The 23,583-nt window shown below is 35.7% G+C and overlaps 2 protein-coding genes and 2 long non-coding RNA genes across 4 annotated transcripts; 2 read left to right on the forward strand and 2 right to left on the reverse strand.

Moving 5' to 3' along the window:
* Positions 1–664: 664 nt before the first annotated feature.
* On the reverse strand, positions 665–2,875 carry LOC130989300 (uncharacterized). Its single transcript, XR_009090558.1, has 3 exons — positions 2,697–2,875; positions 1,688–2,349; positions 665–1,161 (listed from the first exon to the last, which is right to left on the reverse strand). It is a non-coding gene; the product is annotated as an uncharacterized LOC130989300 (long non-coding RNA).
* Positions 2,876–3,290: 415 nt separating this feature from the next.
* Positions 3,291–6,082, forward strand: LOC130989301 (uncharacterized). Its single transcript, XR_009090559.1, has 3 exons — positions 3,291–3,480; positions 5,141–5,223; positions 5,819–6,082. It is a non-coding gene; the product is annotated as an uncharacterized LOC130989301 (long non-coding RNA).
* An 11,643-nt stretch (positions 6,083–17,725) lies between these two features.
* On the forward strand, positions 17,726–18,778 carry LOC130989302 (uncharacterized). The gene is made up of 2 exons (XM_057913262.1): positions 17,726–18,102; positions 18,179–18,778. Exons 1-2 carry the CDS (start codon positions 17,764–17,766, stop codon positions 18,602–18,604), a joined length of 765 nt encoding a protein of 254 aa, XP_057769245.1. The 5' UTR covers positions 17,726–17,763; the 3' UTR covers positions 18,605–18,778.
* A 1,197-nt stretch (positions 18,779–19,975) lies between these two features.
* On the reverse strand, positions 19,976–23,583 carry LOC130989303 (BOI-related E3 ubiquitin-protein ligase 1-like). The gene is made up of 4 exons (XM_057913263.1): positions 22,907–23,583; positions 21,708–22,842; positions 20,928–21,283; positions 19,976–20,853 (listed from the first exon to the last, which is right to left on the reverse strand). Exons 1-2 carry the CDS (start codon positions 23,114–23,116, stop codon positions 22,372–22,374), a joined length of 681 nt encoding a protein of 226 aa, XP_057769246.1. The 5' UTR covers positions 23,117–23,583; the 3' UTR covers positions 19,976–20,853; positions 20,928–21,283; positions 21,708–22,371.

Consider the following 23,583-nt stretch of genomic DNA (forward strand, 5'->3'; position numbering starts at 1 on the left):
TTTTTTAAGGAAATTAATATACAAATATATGTTCTTTCCATTTAATAAGGGCATAATATTATGGACAAATCTCAATGGAAGAATGCAATCGTTGAATTAAAGGATAAATCTCAACCATTAAGAAAAAGAACAAATGAAAATTTTGATGAACATCACAAAAAGTGTGATGAACAATCAATAACTCTCGGTGAAATGATGTTTCTCATGTAAAGCCTTCTTTATTGAAAATCTCGGAGTTCATGATACGAAACCCAAACGAAAATATCTATGCAATAAAATGATAGTTATGTTCATCAACATATAACATACCCTTAATATCATATGCTACTAATTTTTCAGAAATAAATATTGCTTAATAATTTTTGGAACATTCGGTCCTTTTGGTAATATACTTTATAATCAATGAAATATACTTTATGTTCAACCATGGGTGCAATTCTACGTAGCATTAGACGATAAACGTTTAATCATATATTAATATTTCAAATGCATTTTTAGATAGTATATTGAACATAGAAACTTCAGATATCGAATTACAGTAACTTAATAAAACCACTAACTTATTTTAAGAACAACAAGTGCTGACTTAAGATCAATACATACATTCGTCAATCACCATATATACTATATTAGCTTTAAAGCAATATCTAAATTGAATCTCATAACATCATCTAACAGTAAAAAGCTTCTAGGGAGGGTTGCCCCCTCTTCCCCTCACTCTCCTTATGATAATCTCGGACGTTCTTCAGATACACAAATCATGTTCAATAGAAGAAACACAGTTGATCGACATAAATGTTGATCCATTCATTAGTCTGTTCTGTCGAACCGAAAAGGGCCAGCGGTGACAGAATTCTGCTGTTGGCCGGACGAGGTCAGGGGAGAACCCCAGCGACGACAACAACTCGTCGAATTATATTATATTATATTATATTATATTATATTCAAATCAAATATGCTGCGAATTATAGTAAATTTATATATTTGGAATAGCAATGGACTTAAGAATTCCATACATAATGAAATTCTTGTATAATGAAATACCATCGGCTTATATACATCTAGAACAAGTTGTATACCCCCAAAATAAAATCAAATGAACATCTATTAGATATGCGTCTTTTGAACCTTCACGTTTTTCTTGAACGTCATTCTACACATCTGTGAACATTACATTGATATATCAATTCGTGAGGTGAACTAACTTTTCAATGTTATACATATATGAACTTTAATACCACATAGACGTTATACACTCATTCATACCACATTTGCAGGCCAATGAACTACCATATAACACAACCTAAATGAACAGAGAAGCACAACTGCAACAAATAAACCAATGCAGCTTAGGAATGTCCACACATGTGAAAAAATATAATCAACCACAGAGTATCTGTATATAAATTCATGAAAAATTAATCATTAGCAGTCACTAAATTGACATTAACACATACATTCACAAACATCCAAAATCGATAGCACAAAATGCAAACCTATCATTAGTTCATAATAACAAAATTGAGCAGACAAAATACAAAACGACGGCAGTCAGTTGCAGATAGAAGATAATCAGTATCAATAGGGCAATTATCATTTCACTCAACTGATCTCTATCATAAAATGAATCTGATGAACATATCTAATAATCTAATGAACATAAGAGTTAAGTTGAGTGTAAATGTACCAGAAAAATGCACAATAATTCAGAGTTCCCGTTGAATTTCTTCATTGGCTGTATGTTGTACTTCAAAGTTCCCGTTGCTCTGAGGCACTGACTGTGCTTTGCTCAGTATGTATTCATGAATCTGAGATCAGTAAGCATGGTGTTGCATTTTGATTATGGAACAATATAAGAAGAACCCAGGTTAGGGCATGACAGACCTCATCAATCAACTTTTGTCGTTCAGGAGACCCAAATTTGGGAGCTGATTTGCGATATTTAACTGCCAGAAGAAGCCTCTCTTGCTTTGGGTAATCTAAAGATCCCAGAGCCCCATTTGGGCTGGTAGGCATAAAATGCTACCAATGGAGTACGAACCGTAAGAGATTTAAACAAAAGTGAGTTCCACATATAAAATCAATAGTCAATATAGACTACGAATTGCCCCTGGCTGCGATCGACTGCGTGGCATAACATCTCCTCCATATTGTATGATATTTCATCGTGATTGTTCAAGTATCGCATATCGACGCACCGCCACATGGAAGGGTCTCGGCAAATACTCTGCCACTCAGTGCACATATTGTTGCGCCGCCGTCAGTATGTCGATCGCTCCCAACTTGTGCAGAATCGCCGCGGTTATATCCCGCGGAAATTCCAGCCAGGGCGGCGCCGCCTCCTCAAGCCTGTGAACACAAACAAGAATCAGCTGACAATTCTTTTGGTGTACCTCACAAAAACCAAACTTATGTTCGCAGAAATAGTTTCGAAATTTCAATCAAATTCACCGTAACATATATTATTTGAATCACAATTTGTTTTATACAGAATTTTGAGGCCAAGGTTTAGTTCTTCAATTCGCATGAGTTCAGATCTATGAAAAATCCCAAAAAAAAAATAAAATGGAAACAATTACATAACTAATTCTAATAAATCAATCGATTACAAACCGTCTCAAAAGAGATTGAATTATGAACACAAATCCAGAAGAAAAAGAAAAAGAAAAAGAAAAAGAAAAAGAAAAAAAGCCTACGTATAGCAGCAAAATCGTCAAACAAATTCTTCAATCTCAGCCGCTCCGATTAGACGAATTCTTCAATTCCAGAATGAGTTCTTGTTTGCCCAACAATGTTAAACATAAAAGATTACAGCTGCAAAAATAACTGAATTAAAGAGATGCCATTTGAATGGAAAGCGAGAAATTCTAGGTTAGATATTTGTAACACCCCGCTTTTTCCTAGCTAAATTTAGAGTAATTTTGAACTTAGAAGTCAGGATGATTCACACCGGATATAAAGAAAATGAATTTATTTTAATTCCAACAAAAATGATTTACAAAAACATTTGTAAATTTAGTTATTAAATTTATATGCATTGCATATTTATTTATATTAAGCATTTAGCATCTACACGAGCTATTTATTTAAGCAAACACTGAACGATTATTACAGTTTTCATAGTACAACCCGGAAGACTTTTTATTTTATTCAATCACCTACCTCTCCACCACACTAATCTTTTTCCCTACCACCACTAATATTTTCTTTTCCCTACCACTAATCTTTTTCCCTACCACCACTAATATTTTCTTTTCCCTACCACTAATATTTTTCCCTACCACCACTAATTTGTTTTCATACCACTATGCTTTGTAAAAAAAAAAAAAAGCTTTTAGTCATGCCCTTATATCCTTACTTCTCTCTGCACAACCAAAGTTGGAATTCATAGAAGCCTTTAAGCTCCAAGAGTAGTATCAAAGTAAGGGAGAGCGTGGGAAACCTAGGGCGTAAAGTTAGAGTGAAGATTGTGCTTCGAGGGTGAGTTTTCTTTGGTTTTTCTCAATAGAAAATGCTTTAAGACCATGGATTTTTACACATATGTGTGCTATATTATGTGAGGATATGTTTTATGATTTTGGATGATTATTTTGGTAGAGTTTATTGGGTGAAAAACCGTGCATGAGGTAAGGCAGCGAATCTGCCATAAGCACACTGCTCCGGCAGTGTATTGCAAGGCGATGCCAGCCATCCAAACGGTTCCCAAAAATTCCCAAATTAATTGTGTATCGTGTTTAATATGTTTTCTATACTATGGTAAAATTTAAGAATATTTAGAGCTCTCATGTTTTATTTATGAAATTTTAAACATCACTGCCCATCTGGAATATATTTTTGGTAAACCATCTTTGGGAGGCCATAAGTGAAGTTTAAATCGGTGAACATCTTTGAAACTTGATTATGTCACTCTAGACTCCCGTATCTTTCTTTTGGAATCGGCCTCACCATTTTTGAGTAAGGAAAACAACCGGTATAAATTTTTGAAATCTAGTTCTTATTCCTTGAGCCATCCAGTAGGTTTAACAAACCTACGACTTTGAGGTCTCAAAGGCCGACTTAAATCTTTGATTCTCAAGCCTATCTTTCTACTGAATATTCACTGACATGTTGGGAACTTACTTGTTCAGTTTTAGAATTTTTGGTGAAGCCTAAAGTGGTTTTTCTGATTTATGTTTTGAATCTGCCAAACTTAAACTCTTTTTGTGCACTGAACTTTAGACAGTCATATCTTCTAAACCATGAATTGTCTTGGAGTAAATCCAACTGGAGAGTGTTATGATCTCTCCCTAGTTTCCGAATTGACCCTTGGGGTTCCCAGTGGAGTTTTGTAAAGGGAGATATGAATTTTTAAAGAAAGCCCACTGACTTGGTTGTAATCTGGAAATCTGAAATTTTTATATTTTTGTTTGTTAAATACCCATCTTTGAGAGGGCATATCTTGCTCGTTTGAACTGTTTTTCATTCGATTCAAATTGGAGAATGATCCTTGAAATGTCTAGTTTCCAGAATGTCTTTTGGAGCCTTATTTGGAAATTCGAGGTAGATTTGGTGTCTGTTGCAAAACAACCCCTTAAGTGCTCAAGTTGTTGAATTATTTTCTATGTATCAAAGTTTATTTTAAAGGATGTTTCATGAAAGATTTAGTATATGTGCGTAACGAGTTTGGGGCTTTGATTTTTTTTTTTATCTCATTTGGGATTTTATTTTTAATTCAAAGTGGACTGCCTTATTAAATAAATTGGGCTGCATTTTTACTAAAAAAATGACTTGGTTTAAATTTACTAATTAGACTCTGATAAAGTTTAATTATTTATTTCTTTAAAGAATGATTTCATATTAATATTAATTATTATTATGTGCATATTTTAAGTAATTACTTATTATATGCTAAGCATGACATGAAATTGCATTATATTTTGCAATAAAAGTATTTATGATTTAATTGGTTTTAATTATAATTCCAATTATTAAAGAAAATCGAGTAAGGATATTGTTGGTGTCCTTAACTCAAGAAGTTTAGTTTTCAATCTTTATTATTAAATTTTGAAACCCGGCGTGATGAATCATAGAATGTTAAGCATTTTTCCCCAAGATATTAAGTTAGCTTCACGAGACCTATTAAGAATAGAATTTCTTGTAGGCTTTGTGATGACCAGGAGGATTAGCGCTACTTTTCCCAAGACAGGTTTTTATGTGTATGATCTTCAGGCTTTGCCTAACCAGGTGGGCTTACTTTCCAAATGTACAAAGTATGATTGAGTTATTAAGCTCTAAATGTTTCAATGAAATGCAAATTGTTTATTTAATGTAATGAAAACTGTTTATCCAATAAAATATTTTGTGCACTCTGCTCTGTTTAAGGCTCGCATAAGTTAATCGATCGAGGTTCTCTTATGACCTAACACGTTGTTTGAGAATTGTGTACACCTATTAGCTGACTCGGTGGGTTGATCTCCATTCGGGCACTAATCATGTATGAGGCGTTATAAGGGTGCTCGACGGGATGTGTTCCGGAGCATTGGGTCCCAAATGGGAACTTGACTGGGTTACGCCCTCAGTTCAAGTAAAGCGGGAGATATGGATCCGTCGGTGGCTAAAAGGTCCGGGATCACAGCGAGTAACGGAAAGGGAGTGTGACATGTGCGCACAAATGAAAAATGTTTTAACATGCTTAGAAGTTATTTCATTTTAAAACCTTCTAAGTCATGTCAAGTATAATTGGATAAACTGCTCTTACGAAAATATGAAATGTTTATGAAAATGCATGCCCACTAAGTACATTAGTACTTAGCCCAAAAATACTTTCAAATGTTTTCAGGTTGGCTGGCTGGTGCTGACGGGACGGAGCTGAGGCTAGAGATAAATTCCTATGTTAGACTTCCGCTGTAGCAATTACTCTTATACATCTTTTGTTTTCTCAACTTAAGATGACTTCATTTGAGCTTCAATTTAAAATTTATAGTTTTATGTTAATGAACGTCGGTTGTCAGAAGCATGAAACAAAACTTGTGATCCAAAGGGGCATAGCCCGACTCTTTATTTTATTATTCGGGTTTTAACAAGGTTGTTCCTTGTTTATTTATATGAATTAGTTGCACCTCGATTATATTTATTCATTCAAGAATTGGGGTGTGACAATATTACAGCTGAAATGTTTTGGACGAATTTGGCCTTTTTCGAATTAAAAAAGAATTTAGCATATATTAAATGCATTAATAAGTCATTTAGACGAATTGATCTGGACCGTCGGATACTCTTTATTGGATGGATCTGATTTGTTCTTAATTCTTAATCTAAGGGGGCCTTCTTTATTGAAGCTAACCCTATATATATATATATATATATATATATATATATATATATATATATATATATATATATATATATATATAAGGGCTAAAATAAGAGCATTTATTAAGATATAAAATAAGAATCATTTTCAGCCCTTAGATTATCAAGATCTACGGTTGATTCGTAATCCTGTTGGATGGATTTATGATCATGAGTTCGAATCCCAAAGGTAGCAAAAATTTATTTTTCACAATTCATTCCTTTATACAGCGAATTCATACGTGTTCTATATAAAATTCATACGTCAAAAATTGCTCTTATTTCTTATTTTAAGATGTGCTTTCACGGTAGCCCACCCATATATATATATATATATATATATATATGTGTGTGTGTGTGTGTGTGTGTGTGTGTGTGCGCGCGCGCGCGCACGCGCGCGTGTGTGTGTGTTGAAAACTACATTTTCCATGAAAACACTGAAAATACATTCACTATTAAAATCTTCTTATATTAAAATTAATACACTCGGGAAAAAAAGTAAAGCTTTCGTTCTCTCCAAAATTCAAACTCAAGTGATGCGCTTATCCACTATGATGATGCACCCAACCATAAATTTTAATGATCGAATGACTAATAATGATCCATCATTCTCATTTTATATATATAATGGTTCTCATTCGAACCTGGATCTCCATGTACATATATAAAGCAGTTATTATACAAATCACACTTACCATATCAAATAAACCTACTATAAATTCAATCTAAAAAATTATAAATTCGTTGTATGAAAATACGAATTAATAAAAATGAAATTTCCGTCACCTACGATATTTGAATCTTAGACCATGAATTCTTTATGTAAAATGGTTCAAATGTATCTCAAATAAAATGTGAATAATTTTTAGCTTGAAATCTTGAAGATTTATGGTGAATAATATTTTCTCCGTCTCACTATAAGCGGTTCAAAAAAATTCGGCACGGGAATTAAGAAGAATGTGTAAATTTGTTAAAAGTGATAGGGTCCACTCTCTTTTAAGTGTTAAATTTTTCAATTTATGGAAACGGTAACTTATAGTGGACGGAGGAAATAATAATAATAATAATGGTCATTTGTAAATTATATCATTCTGTCCCACCTATCTTGAGACTCTTTCCATTTTGAGCGTTCCACTTATCTTCAGACCTTTTCTTATTTGGCAAAAGTTTTACGATTTATTTATCTTTTCACTTTTTCATTTACACATAAAATACATATTTTTTAATTTTTGTGCTATAAAAAATGTCTCACTATAACTGGGACGAAGGGAATATAAAATAAAAAACCAAGATAGATTTAAAGATGGACAAACTCATAGTTTAAGCCATATTAACAAGTTATGAGTTTAAGTCTCATATGTACACATATATAAATTAGTGACCATATCTCAGGGTCTAAATAAATCCTAACATGGTACAAAAATCGGCGACTCTTTTATCTGTCAGAAGAGTTGTACGTAAATCTATAGCCATATACGTTTAGCAGTTATTATAATATTCTACATTATTAATTAATATATATGTATATAATATCCGTATTTAAATAATAATGGAACATGGCATAGCAGAAAAAGGCAAGGAAAAATGAATGACATTGAATCCTGTATTTTTCACTCTGTTTAGGGTAAAAAATATCGTCTTCATTGAGTTAGAAGGGCAAAACAACAGTGAATTAGACATGAAAAGTCGAAAAAAGTCATAAAATTAATGCTTCTATATATATTCTGCATTTCACAAACGTCCAAAAAAGGGAAAAAGCAAATTGTCAATATTTATGCAAAAGAATTGATTCTACCAAATCGATAGAATAGCTTTCTTCCTTATTCAATAAAGAAAAATCCCACAATGTTTGCAACATGATTTTTTTTTACAATCAATTCCCAAATAATGATCTTTCAATTAATTTGCAATCTAGATACAAACTTGTTTCAATTTAGACTCTATTTTCAGTTTATCATGTTTGACATTTTTTTTTTCGATGATCGGAGAAATAACGTCATAAGATTTAATTTTCACGTAAACAAAATTTATGACGTCTAAAAGCCACCTACAACAAGTCAAATAATCGTATGTCAATTTTGAATAGCTGGAAAAGCAAAAAATAAATAAATTATAGTATATTTTATTTCCTTGCATCTAAAAGTTGAAAATTGCAATCTAGTCTAAGTCGAGTTGGAAATTGAATAATGGATATAGGAATGGACCCTTACTTTCTAAGTTTCAATATATAATTATATCCACATCTATTACGGTAGATACGTGAAAATTTATTTTTGATATAAAAATATTGCACTAAGCATTGTCTTATATTTTGTGTGCTCCAAATCTCCTTTTCTGTTTGCCCATAAACGCCCTTGCTTTGGGAGACATTTTGGAGTGGCAGCAACAATTACAGTGAGTAAATAACATTTTTTATATATAATTAAGGGAAATATAAAAAAATGCAATGGAATGAATGAAAAAACACTTTTTTGTATAAAAATGTTGCACAAAACATCCTCATGTTAAAACAATCGCCTTACGCCCATATCCTCTATTTTTTTTTTTTTGCTACGTGGATGTATAAGGGTATATTTTGATATAAATTAGGAGAAGAAAAGCAACACAAATATTTCAAAAATCTAAAAAATATCTTTACAAATCTTGTACGATTGCACAACATTTATGTCACAAGTAAATTTCGAGCATTAATAATACTTACACATATCGTTGAATTTCAATCGGCCTATAAGTTTTTTAGTGAAGACTGAAATTGTATGAATACCATTTATATTTGGAGTTACAAGTTTGAAATGTTCAAATGAACAACATTTAGCCCACGTTTAGTTGGGTATTTTTAGAGGTTGGAAATGGATTCAAGTAATTGAATCCATTACTTGTTGTTTGGTTTGGGTAATGAGATAACCATTACCCTTACTTAAAGATAATTCAATCACCCAATTTGTAACCCCTCAAAATAGAGGGGCAACAAAAGAAAGGGAATCCTTATTAATGATTCTTTTCCATTATTTAACCAAACACTCAATAAAAGTAATGGTTATTGTTACCATTTCACTCCTTTATTCGATTTCATTCCCTTTCCATTCCTCTAATTGAACCAAACGAGCACTTAGATTATTTTATAAAATTCTAAATTTATGACCAACGAGAGAAAATTTAAACATGCCAATAGAGTTGAGATTTTAATATATAATAGCATTTTCACCCCGTGCAATGCACGAAAAATATTTTTATATTCTATATTTATATAAAATTGATATCAATTCAATTATCATATTTGTAAATATAATAAAAAATTAATTTTAACTAAATATATTTGAGTTGAATATTGAAAAAATAAAAAAATTAAGAAAAATCACAATAATAAAAATTGATATTATGAAAAGACAAAAAAGATACTATAAATTAAAATATTGAATATGAAAATGAAAATGAAAATAAAAATAAAAATAGAAAAGAAATGAAGAATAGATTTATTCAAAAAAAAGATGAGAGAGGAGAGAGAATGTTTTAAGATTTTAATCTTTAAATAAACATAACTTTTATATTTTTATCAAATAAAAATATATCAAATTAAAACTCTTATCATGATCTTTAATTTGATATGCACATTAAATATCTTATAATTAGTCAGTCAAGATTCATAATTTTAGAAAAGAATATAACAAAAAAAAAAGATACAGGTAAAGGAAATACAAAAGAAAAAATATAGTCTTAAAATAAACTTTCAATTTTATTATAACTACAAAATTGTCACTCAATTTTAAAATTGATTTGAAATAATACTCCTATATTTTTCGAGTGGAAAACAAATTGAAACCAAACCTATTAAGGAACTAGACAAACTGACAAACAAGTGTGACAACATAAACAAATGTAGTCGCATCGATCCAAATATATTTAAATTCGAATTATGGAATCTGACAACTATTTAAATTTTATACACCGTCACGATAATAAGTCGAATTTTGTAAAAATATATTGTGTATAGAAAATTCAATAAAATTCACAGATTTTTACATTATTATAAAAAAATTAATTGCCTATAAATACACGAACTATACTCAAATGTTGATTTTTAACTAAATCTATGTTTATCGATAAAAAAATACATAATTTTTTTTTTAATTTGATATGAATCCAAAGTTCGTTAATTAATAACTTGATTGTTTTGAATTTGAAGGTACCGTTGAAAAGCTCGTGACGTAATCTTTTTAATGATACTTATATTGTTGAATTTTGATCATCGAAAAGAGTCGACAAATGACACAAAAGTTAATATCATGAAACTCTATATTATTTTTTTTCCTTTTTCGACTATTTCTGCTGATCAAAACCCAACAATACGAATATCACTAGAAAACTATCATTGGACTCCAAATAATCAAGTTATTAATCATTGAACTATTGGACTTTTTTGCTACCTTTGAGATTCGAACTCAAGAGCATAAATCCATCCAATAGGATTACAAATCAACCGTAGATCTTGATGATCTAAGGGTTGAAAATGATTCTTATTTTATATCTTAAGAAATGCTCTTATTTTAGCTCATCCCTATATATATATATATATTCATTTATATTTTATACACTTAAGAGTGCTTTTATTCTAGCCCTCCCCTATATATATATATATATATATATAGAGAGAGAGAGAGAGAGAGAAGGGTTCAACAGAGAAGCTAAATATTGTGGAGAATAGAGAATTGGTAAAATAAAAACGAACATATCTATAATTTTAATGAACAGATCAATGTACCACATGATGCTGGACCGTTTCAACTTTGACCCCCGTTGGAGGAAATGGATCAATGGCTGCCTGTCCTCAGCCTCGGCCAATGTTCTAATCAACGGCGCACCTTCGGGTGAATTCCAACTTAAACGGGGCCTCAGACAAGGAGATCCGTTGTCACCTTTTCTTTTCCTAGTGGCAGCTGAAGGTCTACATTCTCTGATGGTTAGAGCAGTGGAGAAACAAGTTGTGAAACCAGCAGAAATTGGGAATGACAGAATTATGGTCTCACACCTTCAATATGCTGATGACACCATCTTCATTCTGGAGGATCAAGAAAGCAACGTGGAATCAATGAAGTATATTCTGAAACTTTTCCAATTGCTGTCAGGTCTGAAAGTAAACTTCGACAAAAGCTGCCTCTTTGGAGTTGAGATCGAGGATCAGAAACTCGAGAGAATGGCGGAGGTGATGTCATGCAAGGTCGGTTTCTTCCCTTTCATTTACCTCGGGCTCAAAATTGGTGGTCGTAGTAAAAGTGTGGTTGATTGGAATTCGATTGTGGAAAAAGTTAAAAGGAGGGTGGCCGATTGGAAAAAAATGAAGCTCTCTTTGGCTGGTCGGATCACCTTGGTGAAGGCAGTTTTGCAGGCAATCCCGGTGTTTCAACTCGCCTTTTCCATCATTCCAAAGGCAACTATCAAGTCTCTGAACTCCGTCTTTTGTAAGTTCCTCTGGGGGGGGAGTGCGAGTCAAGGATCGATAGCGTGGGTCAAGTGGATCGATCTTTGTTGTGACAAGAATGAAGGGGGGTTGGGAATTAGAAACATCAAGTGGTTCAATAGGGCTCTGGTGTTGAAATGGGTTTGGCGGTATCTTGTAGGGAAAGAAAAATTTTGGGCAAAGATTATGAGATCGATTAATGGGGAGATCGAGTGGGGTGAAGAAGGGATGACTGTGACAGGTGCCGGAAAAAGTAGGACATGGTGGTGGCCAAGAGTTATTGCCTTGAGTAAGGAAATCCAGAACAGATGGTTTTGGAACAATATTAAGCGTAAAATTGGAGACGGGAGGATCACAAAATTCTGGGAGCATGCATGGACGGGCACAAGACCTCTAAAGCTTGAATTTCCTAGACTTTTCCAACTTACTGATAATAAGGAGGCAACAATTAGTGAATTCGGAAGGTGGGAGAATGGAGGTTGGAGTTGGGAGTTGAAGTGGAGGAGGGACCTTTTCCAGCGTGAAGTCGAGGCTGCTAACGAACTGATCTCTTCTATCTCTTGTGTATCTCTTGTTGCAGGGAATGAGGACGAATGATGTTGGAGAGCAACCAAGACTGAAACTTTCTCAACAAAATCTGCATACGAACTCATCAAAGCCACAAGGAATCAAGAATTGACAGCACACCCGAACAAGGAGCTGATTGCCAAAGTTTGGGATACACCCGCTCCACAGAAAGCGAGAGTCACAGCATGGAGAGCACTGAGAAATAGACTGCCGACCTGCGACAATTTGGTGAAGAGGAATATTCAGCTCGGCGTCGAGGAGGCAATGTGCAATGCCTGCTTCCACCAAGTAGAATCTGCAAATCATTGCTTCTTGACATGTCCAAAAGTGGAGGTAATCTGGAACGGTATTTATCAGTGGTTGGGAGTCACCGAAGTTAGACAGCAGCGTGTCGCCGCACACCTGGATTCATTTACACAGTTGGGCAGGAGTAAAAGGAGCCGAAAATTCCTTACGGAATTTTGGATGTGCACTATTTGGTTGATATGGAAGTGGCGGAATTCCAGCAGATTCGACAGCAATTTTGGTGACACCAATAGTTTGATTGGGGAGATCAAAGTTAGAATGTGGAGTTGGATTAAATCTTTTGGTTTGTTAGATCAAGATATTAGTTTCTCCTCTTGGTTTACAGGAGAAATTAATAATCTCATTGTCTAAACTCTGTTGGTACCTCTGGTACCTTGATATCAATATATCTCTTTTCTGATAAAAAAAAAATCAATGTACCACATGAACAGCAATTTGCCAAGGGTTCGAATCTTGCTGGTGGTGAGTTTTTCTTTATTTTTACTAAATACGACTGTTCATTACTTGTGTTGATCTGTTCGTAAAATGAATAGATTTGTTCATAATGAATAAAAAGATAATTCTCTATTGAACTCAACCCTATATATATATATATATATATATATATATATATGGGAGGGCTAGAATAAAAGCACTCTTAAGTGTATAAAATATAAATGATTTTCAGCCTTTAGATCATTAAGATCTACGGTTGATTCGTAGCCCTGTTGGATGAATTCGTGGTCCTGAGTTCGAATCCCAAAGGTAACAAAAATTTATTTTTCGCAATTCGTAACTCTGTTGGATAAATTCATACGTGTTCTACATAAAATTCGTACATTAAGAAACGTTTATATTTTATACACTTAAGGGCCCGTTTGGTTTTGGGCAATACACCATATTGAGTAATTTAATGTGGATTAGTGTGGGGTTTGGTATTCTATATTAGTACCAGGGATGGCCCTGTGATTATGTAAGGCCCGGTGCTAAATCAACGGATTACACCGGCTTAATAATACCTGCTCTTCCCTGGGATTAATAATCAATCCGAAATCTGCCAATATTTTTCCACTACCCTCCTCACGCACATCGATGAAACAAGTTTAGCCCTAGTTCTCCCATTCCTCGTTCATTTCACCATCGGCAGCCATCTTCCTCTCTCTCTCGTTCCTCATAGAATCGGTGGGAGAAAGATTTGATAGTCCTCAAATGCGATTCAAAAATTTCACAAGACATCAACTTTAATTGGCAGTCGGAATCACCGATGATGAAGCCTTGAAAGACATTGTCGTTTTTCCTCAACAACCGGTAAGATCCAGCATTTGAGGGATTTACTATTTCAATTTTTCATTGGTCTGTTGTTTGTTGATTATGTGTTCTTGATTTGGGAGTCGCTCGTTTGGAAACCACAAAATAACCCACTTATTTCATGGTTTCCATCGCCATTGTAGGGTTCTGTGTTCTTGTATTTAATTTTCGTGGAGGTTTCGTGATTTCGAAGCCCTCAAAATAAGGAGTAATTCTTGGGCCAGAAAACCTAATCATATTGCATAAATACAGAAAAAGATTTGATTTACATGTTCCCTGTAAAATGATTTGTCTTTCGTTGAAATCGACATATAGCAGAAGACTTGATTTATTTCGTAGATTGTCTTATATATTTTGGCTATCTTAAATTTCCTACTACCTATTTCGTGATTTCGAAGCCCTCGGAATAAAGAGTAATTCTTGGGCCTGAAAACCTAATCATATTGCATAAATAAAGGAAAAGATTTGATTTACATGTTCCCTGTAAAATGATTTGTCTTTCATTGAAATCGACATATAGCAGAAGACTTGATTTATTTCGTAGATTGTCTTATATATTTTGGCTAATTTGAAATTTCTCAATTTTTTGCTGAACACGCGCATAGGAAAACATAGGAGAGGAAGGAAGCGAAGGCTTGGATAACAAGGATCAGTTCATCGCCCAATGTGTTAATATTTGAGCATGTTACTGTTCTTTTTTTGCTTTATTCTGTTTAAGTCTTATGGGCATCCTGCCATTATGGTTGTATTGGCTTATACTGTATGTTACAATGTATGATTTTGGGCTTGCTGCCATGTTGTTTCAGTCTTATATGTGCATGATTTGCCGATGATGATTCAGTTTTATATCTATCCTGTTGCCATGCTGCCATTATGCTTGCTGCATTGTTGATTTCTTGCTGATTCGATGAAGATTATTTGTAGTGCTCATTTATCTACCTTTGAAAAAATCATAGAGTTTACATGTTTTGTTGTAATCTTTTTGCTGCCATTTATCTATCTTTTAAAAAATGAATTGTGGTACTCTTTTTGTAACAGAATATTGTTTTACTACTTATACAAAAGTGGGCATGATGCTATTATAGTTGACCAAGGTTTTTATGTGAATTGTAGTTTATGATGATGCCATACTTAGTTATCTCGTTTTTTTAGGACAGTTTGTTAATTGATAAAAATGCTTTGTTTGCTTTTAGGATTCTTCACTACTTGCTAGGTTCTATAATTGTGATCTCAAATGTCTCTGAGGGAAAGTAGTCGTGTGCGTGATATGCGTTTTGTGTTGTTGCAAGAGATTCTACGTTACCACGTCATACAAGTTGCTCTGTGTTTGCGTATTATGCGAAGTATAGGTTAAGAAAACGAAAGCATGGTGAAATGGCCTTAAGCTACAGGATAGTAAGTAGGATTCCCGACCAAGAAAAACATTTGCGTCGTTTGGTTGGTGTAAACGACGTCGACTGTATTTCAAACCTTCGTATGGACCGTAGGACTTTTGCTAGACTTTGTGTGCTATTGCGTGAACGTGGGGGTTTGGTTGATGGCCGTTTCGTTACCATTGAGGAACAAATAGCAATGTTCCTTTCTGTACTAGCACATCATAAAAAAAAAAATAGAATAGTAAGATTCGACTTTTGGAGATCCGACCAAACGATCTCCCGTTACGTACATGTTGTGTTAGGGGCTATTATACGGATACACGATGTATTCATAACCAAACCTGTAGCTGTTCCGGCAGATTGCACCGACTCACGGTGGCGGTGGTTTGAGGTACAAAATAAAATATTAAAATATTTAATTATAATGATTGAAATTGATTGTCCTTGTTGTTCTTTACTAATTCTATTTTAAACTTGTACATAAGGCTGTTTAGGAGCCTTAGACGGCACTTATATAAGTGTCATGGTTGGTAATGAGGATAAACCCCGGTATAGAACAAGGAAATGGCAAATATCAACAAATGTGCTGGGTGTTTGTGACTGTAACTTGAATTTCAGTTATGTGCTAACCGGTTGGGAAGGATCGGCGGCAGACTCTCGAATCTTACGACATGCCATCAATAGACCACATGGCCTTAAGGTTCCAAATGGTAGAATTTATAATCTTTTTCCTAGTTTCCATAATACTCTCATATTTTTAATCACCACATGAGCATTGATTGATTTTTTTATTTGATTTGCTGCATTGGTAGGGAAATACTACTTGTGTGACAACGGTTACGCGAATAGTGATGATTTTCTAACGCATTACAAAGGTGTTAGATACCATTTAAAAGAGTGGGGTCCAAACACTGCACGACCACAAAACAAAGAAGAACTATTTAACTTGAGACATAGTAAGGCAAGAAACGCGATAGAGCGAGCCTTTGGCATATTAAAGATGAGAAGGGGTATTCTACGATCTCCGTCATTTTATCCAATCCGAATCCAAAATAGACTCATTATGGCAGCCTTCTTACTCAACAATTGTATTCGGATGAAGATGCCGATCGACCCCATAGAACAACAACTAGATGTTATGCCTGAAGAGAACTTAGATGCAACACAGGATGAGTTCATAGAAGTGGTTGATAGTTCTCCCCATTGGAATGCGGCGAGGAATGCCTTGGCCGAAGCTATGTGGTTGCAGTACTTGAATAACAATTAGGTTTGTGATTTATTATATGTTGCTTATCATTACATATAAGTTCATATTAATCCATGTTATTTATTATATATTGTTTCTGTTATTTCAGTTATCTTATTGGCTTTCAATTATTCGACATTTAATGTACTTGTTGCTGCCATGTAACACAGGATGGACGCCGGTTCCGAGGTATCAACACCAACCCCTCAATGTAGTTGTGGCAATGAAAACATGAAGCTCAAGTGCGCAGGATATGGATCACGGAACCCCGGACTTTTGTATTACAAATGTCCATTGGGTGGGAATCATTGGGATGGTTTCCATTGGTATGACGAGTACCATGGCCTTGTAAGACGAAATCTGCAATCAACTGCCGGCTCTTCTCGTACCGGAGGATTGACCGAGCCCACCATTTCTCAACCGATATCACACACGAATTCTGAAATGCAGGGCAATGGAATGCCCTCTCACCGGGGCTATTTCGATTTTTTTGTTGCTGTTATTTGTCTAACAATATTTGTGTTGGTTGTTGGTATTATTATTGGTAAACTTATGTGAGGGAATTTGGGTTGGTTCTTCGGATGGCGTCTATTACGTGGATGTTTATTTAATTTCATTTGGGTGAACGAAAGACAGAGTTTTTATTTAATTTCATTTGGGTGAACGAAAGATAGAGTTTTTTTTGAAGGATGTAGACATTATGTTGGCATAATTCTATTTAGATGCTTTTTTTTTATGTCAACTTGATGCTTGTTTTTGTTTTGGCAATATTTATTGATTTTTTCCTCCTGTTTCAACTGTTGTGTCCATTGTAATTCAAATATTGCGAGTTCCAAATGAATTAAGTTCCATGAATTAAATTGCATTTTGTTCAGTCAGTTTCAAATTATGGGAATCAATGGTTATTATCAAAACAACCTGTTGACTAATCAGCCGAGCTACTTGTGCCAACATTGGTAATTGTCATTCTTGGTTATTTAAAATTCAAACATGGACATAACTTAGCATTAATACCAGGTGGAATATGATTTGTTGTGGAGATGACACCTAACCACTATCTCCCAACAACTTCTTTAATTTCATCCAACTTCCAGGATCGAAAACTATCTATAAAATGCACACCATCTGCAGCATTTAGAAAGCAAACCCCACAAAATCTTCAAAGCTCTACAAAACTCTTTTTTTTTCTTCCCACAATGACCTTCCCCCCAAAAGGGTCGCAAGCCTTATACCTATATCCTCTCAAATGGGATTCGGACAAGGATAAATTGCTTATCTCTTGCCTTATAGAAAAAATCGATGAGTGCAACCCATCTCCACCACATCTATCTCCACACGCACTAATCCATGCGATGAAGTCGCTAAACTCGCAACTCCAAGCCGGTGTCAACCTAAATGAAGTGGAAGGGCGAGTTGCCTTTCTTCACGATCGCTATGTATGCTTCAAGTATCTTTCAAATCTTCCGGAAACCCAGTGGGATCAAGGAAGTAATGTGGTTCACGCCGCCGACGAAGTGTGGAGCCGGTTGTTCAAGGTTTTTACTTGTCGATAGTCCTTAGTTAAGTTATTGGTGTTTATGAACTTATCTTTTATTTCATCTCATGAAATAGGAAAATGCTTTTTTCCGAGCATACTACCATAATGGCGAGCCGGAACTTTACCAAATGTGCAATTTGTTTGGCATTCATGATGTGAAGAGGGAGCTATCACATACCGTCATCGTTATCGAAGACTCGTCCATTGTTAAAAAAGAATACGACTCAAGTGACGATGAGGTAACCTCGCCGATACTGAAACCACCGGCGTCAAGGAAGCTATTCGCAGATGACGCAAGTTCTAGCATCGCGCCAATCGTTCCAAGCGGATCGAAGATCAAAGCAACTGTTCCATGGAAATCAATTAAAAACAAGTTTCGCCGACCTCCAACTAATATTTGTGCCGCTACTAATGCTTTTAACAAAAAGGTGAAAGATGACCGGGATCCCGACGCCGGCTATGGCGGAAGTTCATGCGCCTCTTCTTCGCCATTCAAGTAGACCTCGATTTCGCTACAATTTCGATTAATGCTTTGGTTGTTTTCAAATGATTTTTTCCTTAAGTTTAGTTCATCCCAACGACTACCTTTTTTCTCTTGGATATTCATGTTTGTTATTTTCATAATATTTTCCCATCACAACAGCAATATCGTCTCTTGTTCAGTTCTAATGAAGTTCTATATTTCCCATTACTAAAAACATTAGCCAAAGGAAATATGTTCAATAATCTGAAATAAATTAGCCAACTTGCCGAAGGAAATACCAACAATTAATTTGAAATAAACTCGCCAACAACACTTAGGGGGGTGTATTCGTTGTGGAATTTGATGGATTTCTATGGATTTTAAAAGTCTGGGTGTATTCGTTCAAGACTTTTAAAAGTCTGCAGAAATCTTGGTGTATTCGTTCAAGACTTTTAAAAGTCCATATAAATCTGAGTGTATTCGTTCAAGACTTTTTAAAATCCATACAAATCTAGGTGTATTCGTTATTCCATTGATTTAAAATTCGGAATGACTTTCATGGATTTCATCCAAAAAATACACACGACGAAATCCGGCCAAGAACCACGAGAATTGAAATCCATGAAGTTTTAAGCGAGCGCTGAGTTCCAGCGCCCGCGGCCAAGAAGCCAGCGAGCGCTGGAACTCAGCAATCGTTGAGAGAGTATCCATCGAGCGCTGGGTGTAACCTTGCATCGGTCCCCAGTAGTTGGGTTCTGTGCGTTGCTCATGGCATCAGCAATGCAATTCTGCACGATGATCAAAACAGTAAGTGGGATGTCAGGACAGACGTAGTTGCATAATTGACAAATAAAAGCACAATTTAAAGCACCCATATAGTTGAATATAAACAGCAATATATAGCAAGTAATGATTATGAAGCTATGTAAAGCACTGTATCAACTGATGTGCTGCTTGGACTTGTGATGCTGTGTGGGACCTATAAAATAAATTAAAGCAGAACAACAATGGTGATTAGAAAACGGAATCGTGGAGACAAACAATTAAGGCAGAGCTTATTATGATCAGCAAGTACCACACTTCCAACGCTCGCTGGAACTCAGCGGTCGCTGGGTTTCCAGCGGGTGCTGGGACTCCGCGGGCGTTGGGTCTCTTCTAGCGGGCGTTGGTTCTCCGCGGGCGCTGGTTTCATGGAATTCAATTCCAAAATAATTCCGTAAAGTCTTCGAAAATCAGTGAAAATCAGGGTGAAATCCAACCACGAATTCTTTGAAAGTCGTCTGGAATCTATGTGAATTCCATGAAATTTAAATTCCATGGACCTTTTAAAGTCTGTGAAAATCCACAACGAATACACCCCCCTTATATAGAAACAAGGGAATAATGACAAACCATTGCAAAGTAATCAAAATAGAAATCCAACATCCATAAAACAAAGTAGTCGCCTAATGTGAAATATAGGCACCAATCAATCAATATAAGCAGTCGCCTAATGAAGAGTATCAAAATATAAATCCAACATCCATAAAACAAAGTACCATACACAGCAATAGTTATGGCAACAAACACCCAACAAAATCCAAATCCAAGTTAAAACAAGTGTCATTGCCTTTCGAGCAATAGATAAAAAAATTAGATTGCGATTTATACGCACCAAAAAAAGACGGCTAAACCATTCATAAACCGCCGCCGACTTACTTATTTTTCGACGCAAGCAGGTAGAGCACGTAGTCTTCCTTCACGTCTTCCGGAAGGCTTGAAAACACGTCCAGATGATCCACTTCCTTCGCAAGCAAATCCGTGATCTCAAACGTTTCCGTCTTTGACAGCCCCGGAATAGCACTCAGCTGCGCAAATGCCTCTTTTCTTGCCTTTGATATATCAAAGTCGTACCCCATCCTACTTGATATCGTATCAAGCTTAGTCTCCGTGCCCTGAGTAATATCATGTAGCGCCTCAAAGAATCGATCATCAAACGCTGCACTACGGCGCCGCTTCTTGCTGGACGTTGGAGCTTCCTTCTCAGCTGTGACACTCTCATCTCGAACTTGGGTTTGACTCACATTGTCACCCGTTTCGCCGTTCTCGAGAATATCCTCAAGTGAGACGTGGTAGTCACCATAGTCATTTGCTTGGCTGATGTCCAATTTCCGGTACATCTCATGTCCCGCTTCGAAGAGATCCTCCGCCTCATCGCCCGTAGCTCTATCTTTGCCAAATATTACCTTCCAATCCTCAAGGTAAAGGCCAACTCTTGTAACAGAAATTGTGGACATTTTTGTCGGCCTGCATTACAACGGGAAAACTTCACAAAACAATCACGAAGCTAGTTGTCTAGATGTGTTGATAAACGAACTTACCGCCACAAAGTTCTCCCACTGTTCGTTATCACAGTCAATCATGTGCTTCCCGTTGACATTGAAGCCAACTCCACTAACTTTGAGGATATTACATAGTGAATAGTAAGTCTTTTTCCACGTTGTCACCTTCGAGTTTATGTGAGGCATTCCTTTCAAATTAGTGGTCGGAAATTCCTTCTTCACTGCCTCCTCTAACTTGGTCAAGTACCCTGCTCGAAATCCGTTATCGGATTTCCACCCTTGTGCAACGAGCTCTTTCAATGAAGCGAGTAGGACCTTTTCTTCACGAGCGGATCAACTGCGACGTTTTTGGTCCGTCTTGTTAACGCGGCCACAGCGTGCGGATCCTGCGCTGCCTGAACCAACGAGGATAAACAATAAATTCTTTCACATTCCTTCACATCAGTTTAATGCAGGGCGGACACAGGCATGATACAAAAACCAGCATCTAAATAATGCCAACATATGATATAGCTAAACAGATGTAAACATGATAAATGAACTTTTATATTCTCCACAAAATATATGATGTAAACATTCAACTACAGAAGCAAAGTTATGGCAGGACGTAATATAAAAACATTTGTAGAAGCCATTAAATATAGAAAACAATCACATGATTCACGACAAAATAAATGCTTGGCAAAACATGATATAAGAACATTACAAGCCATGAAAAAACGGATCTAAACAAAAAAATAAAAAGACAACAGTTGAAGATGATATAAATAATCTTATATTGTTGTAATGAGATGCGAGAAAAAATCCAAGTTCGAAAACCTTGAGTTGCTTGGCTCATTTTCACCCTTCTTGAGACGACCTTCCTGCTGAATCAATGGAGGGCGTCGTTTCCTCTTCTGCGAAAGAATCTTGGTTGGCGAAATGTGTTCCGAGAAAAGGGTTTCGTGGATATCATAGTGTATTATGGAAAGGACACGCTGGGAATTTTAAAAAATAGAAAGGGACAATCTTGTCCATTTTTAAGTTAATCCAAGTTATATTAAGGAATATCAAAAAGAAATCAGTATTAATTAGCTATAAAACCAAACACCCAATTAGTATTACTAATACACGGAAATCAATATTAATAAGCAAGTTTAATACTATGTTGATTAATCCTTAACAGAAACCAAACGCGCCCACCCCTATATATATATTCTTTAGATATATGCATACTCAATTAACCCTACTATAAATATAATCACATTGTCACATTCTAACTCGATAAACAATTCGTGTGTTTATTTCGTGCTTCCAATACTTTTCTATCGATCGCCAAAAAAGTTAGTATTCTCTACAATTAAAAAAAAAAAAAAAAAAAAACGTCTTTCCAAGTTCTATATATTATCAACAAGATTTTTCTCTTTATATATGTATAAAAAAAAAAAATACTAATTTTTTCATTTCCCATTTTCCATTTTTTTTTTTAAATTGTGATTATCTGTCAAAGCAAGGCTTCCAAACTGGCCTTCTTGGCGACATTACAGAGAGGGCAGCAATCAAGAAACGCATCGCAATCTCTGCATGAGCAGAGATGTCTGCACGGCAGCATTATGACGCTCGATTTCCTAGAATTGCAGCACCTGCAAACCATCTTCCTCGATTCTCCCCCCTCCCTCTCCACACACCACGACGCCGCGTCCTCCTCCTCCGCCGCCGCCGCCCTCACCCGCTGGATCGTACCGCTCAGCGACGCCGCCAGCGCCTCGTTCTCCTGCGCGAATCTCTGCCACGTCTGCCGCTCCATCTCCATCTTCCTCACGCACTCTTCCAGCTCCGCGTTCCTCCTCGCCGCTCTCCAGATTTCCTCGTCTCTCTGTTTCAGCAGACACTGAATCCTTGATTCGCATCTCTTGATCAGCAGCGCCGTCTGCTGCCGCCGCTGCTCCTGCACCGCCATTCTCAATCTCTCGTTCTGTTTCAAAAAAATAAAATTAGGTTGTGTTTTGATTTATTTTAGGGTTAATTAATTAATTTACCTGAGTATTGATGTAGTGATCAATCTCGATTCTCTGATTCTCGAATTGAGCTGAGATTATCTGCAGCAATTCGTGATGCTGTGGCTTTGAAATTGGATTCGTGATCGATTGATTGAAGCAGAGATTGTTTAATCCGTAAGCATTCTCTGTGAGCAGATCTTGACACCCGCCAAACACCAAGCCTGAACTTATCTGCGCTTGAATCGCCATTCTCTCTCTCTTCTCTTGCAGAGCAAAAAAATATGAGAAGATGGGGCGAGTGGTGGATTTATAATTTATAAAGCAACGGTTAATTTAATTTAATTGCTAGGAAATTTATTCAGATAATCCGAATTGAAATGAGGGGGGTGGTGAGGGGTGGGGTGGCCTAGGATTCTTGAATTTTTCTATCTCTCAATTCTTGTGATGCATTAAAGAGGGATGTTGAGCAAAAGGCGTACACATGCAGATTTTGTGACTAAACTATCGGGCCACAGATTTTTATGAGAGAGAAATGCGTTTCGATTATAAATAAATTAAATAAATAAAGAATTTGGTTGATGAATATCGTGAGGGGTTGAAAAGTGTGTGTTGTGTGTGCGTGTGTCAATAACTCTTTTCTTTCACTTTGTGCTTTTCAGAATAGTAAGTTTTAGAGAGAGAGAGAGAGAGAGAGTGTGTCAGAGGTTTTGTCAGTT

The sequence above is a fragment of the Salvia miltiorrhiza genome, chromosome 6 (genome assembly GCF_028751815.1).
Source record: "Salvia miltiorrhiza cultivar Shanhuang (shh) chromosome 6, IMPLAD_Smil_shh, whole genome shotgun sequence".
Taxonomy (NCBI): Eukaryota; Viridiplantae; Streptophyta; class Magnoliopsida; order Lamiales; family Lamiaceae; genus Salvia; species Salvia miltiorrhiza.

Coding starts and splice junctions, on each gene's coding strand:
- LOC130989303 (XM_057913263.1), bottom strand. CDS start 23,116: ATGGCGATTCAAGCGCAGATAAGTTCAGGCTTGGTGTTTGGCGGGTGT. Junction 22,843..22,906: donor ATCACTACATCAATACTCAG/GTAAATTAATTA, acceptor TTTTTGAAACAG/AACGAGAGATTGAGAATGGC.
- LOC130989302 (XM_057913262.1), top strand. CDS start 17,764: ATGACCTTCCCCCCAAAAGGGTCGCAAGCCTTATACCTATATCCTCTC. Junction 18,103..18,178: donor TGTGGAGCCGGTTGTTCAAG/GTTTTTACTTGT, acceptor CTCATGAAATAG/GAAAATGCTTTTTTCCGAGC.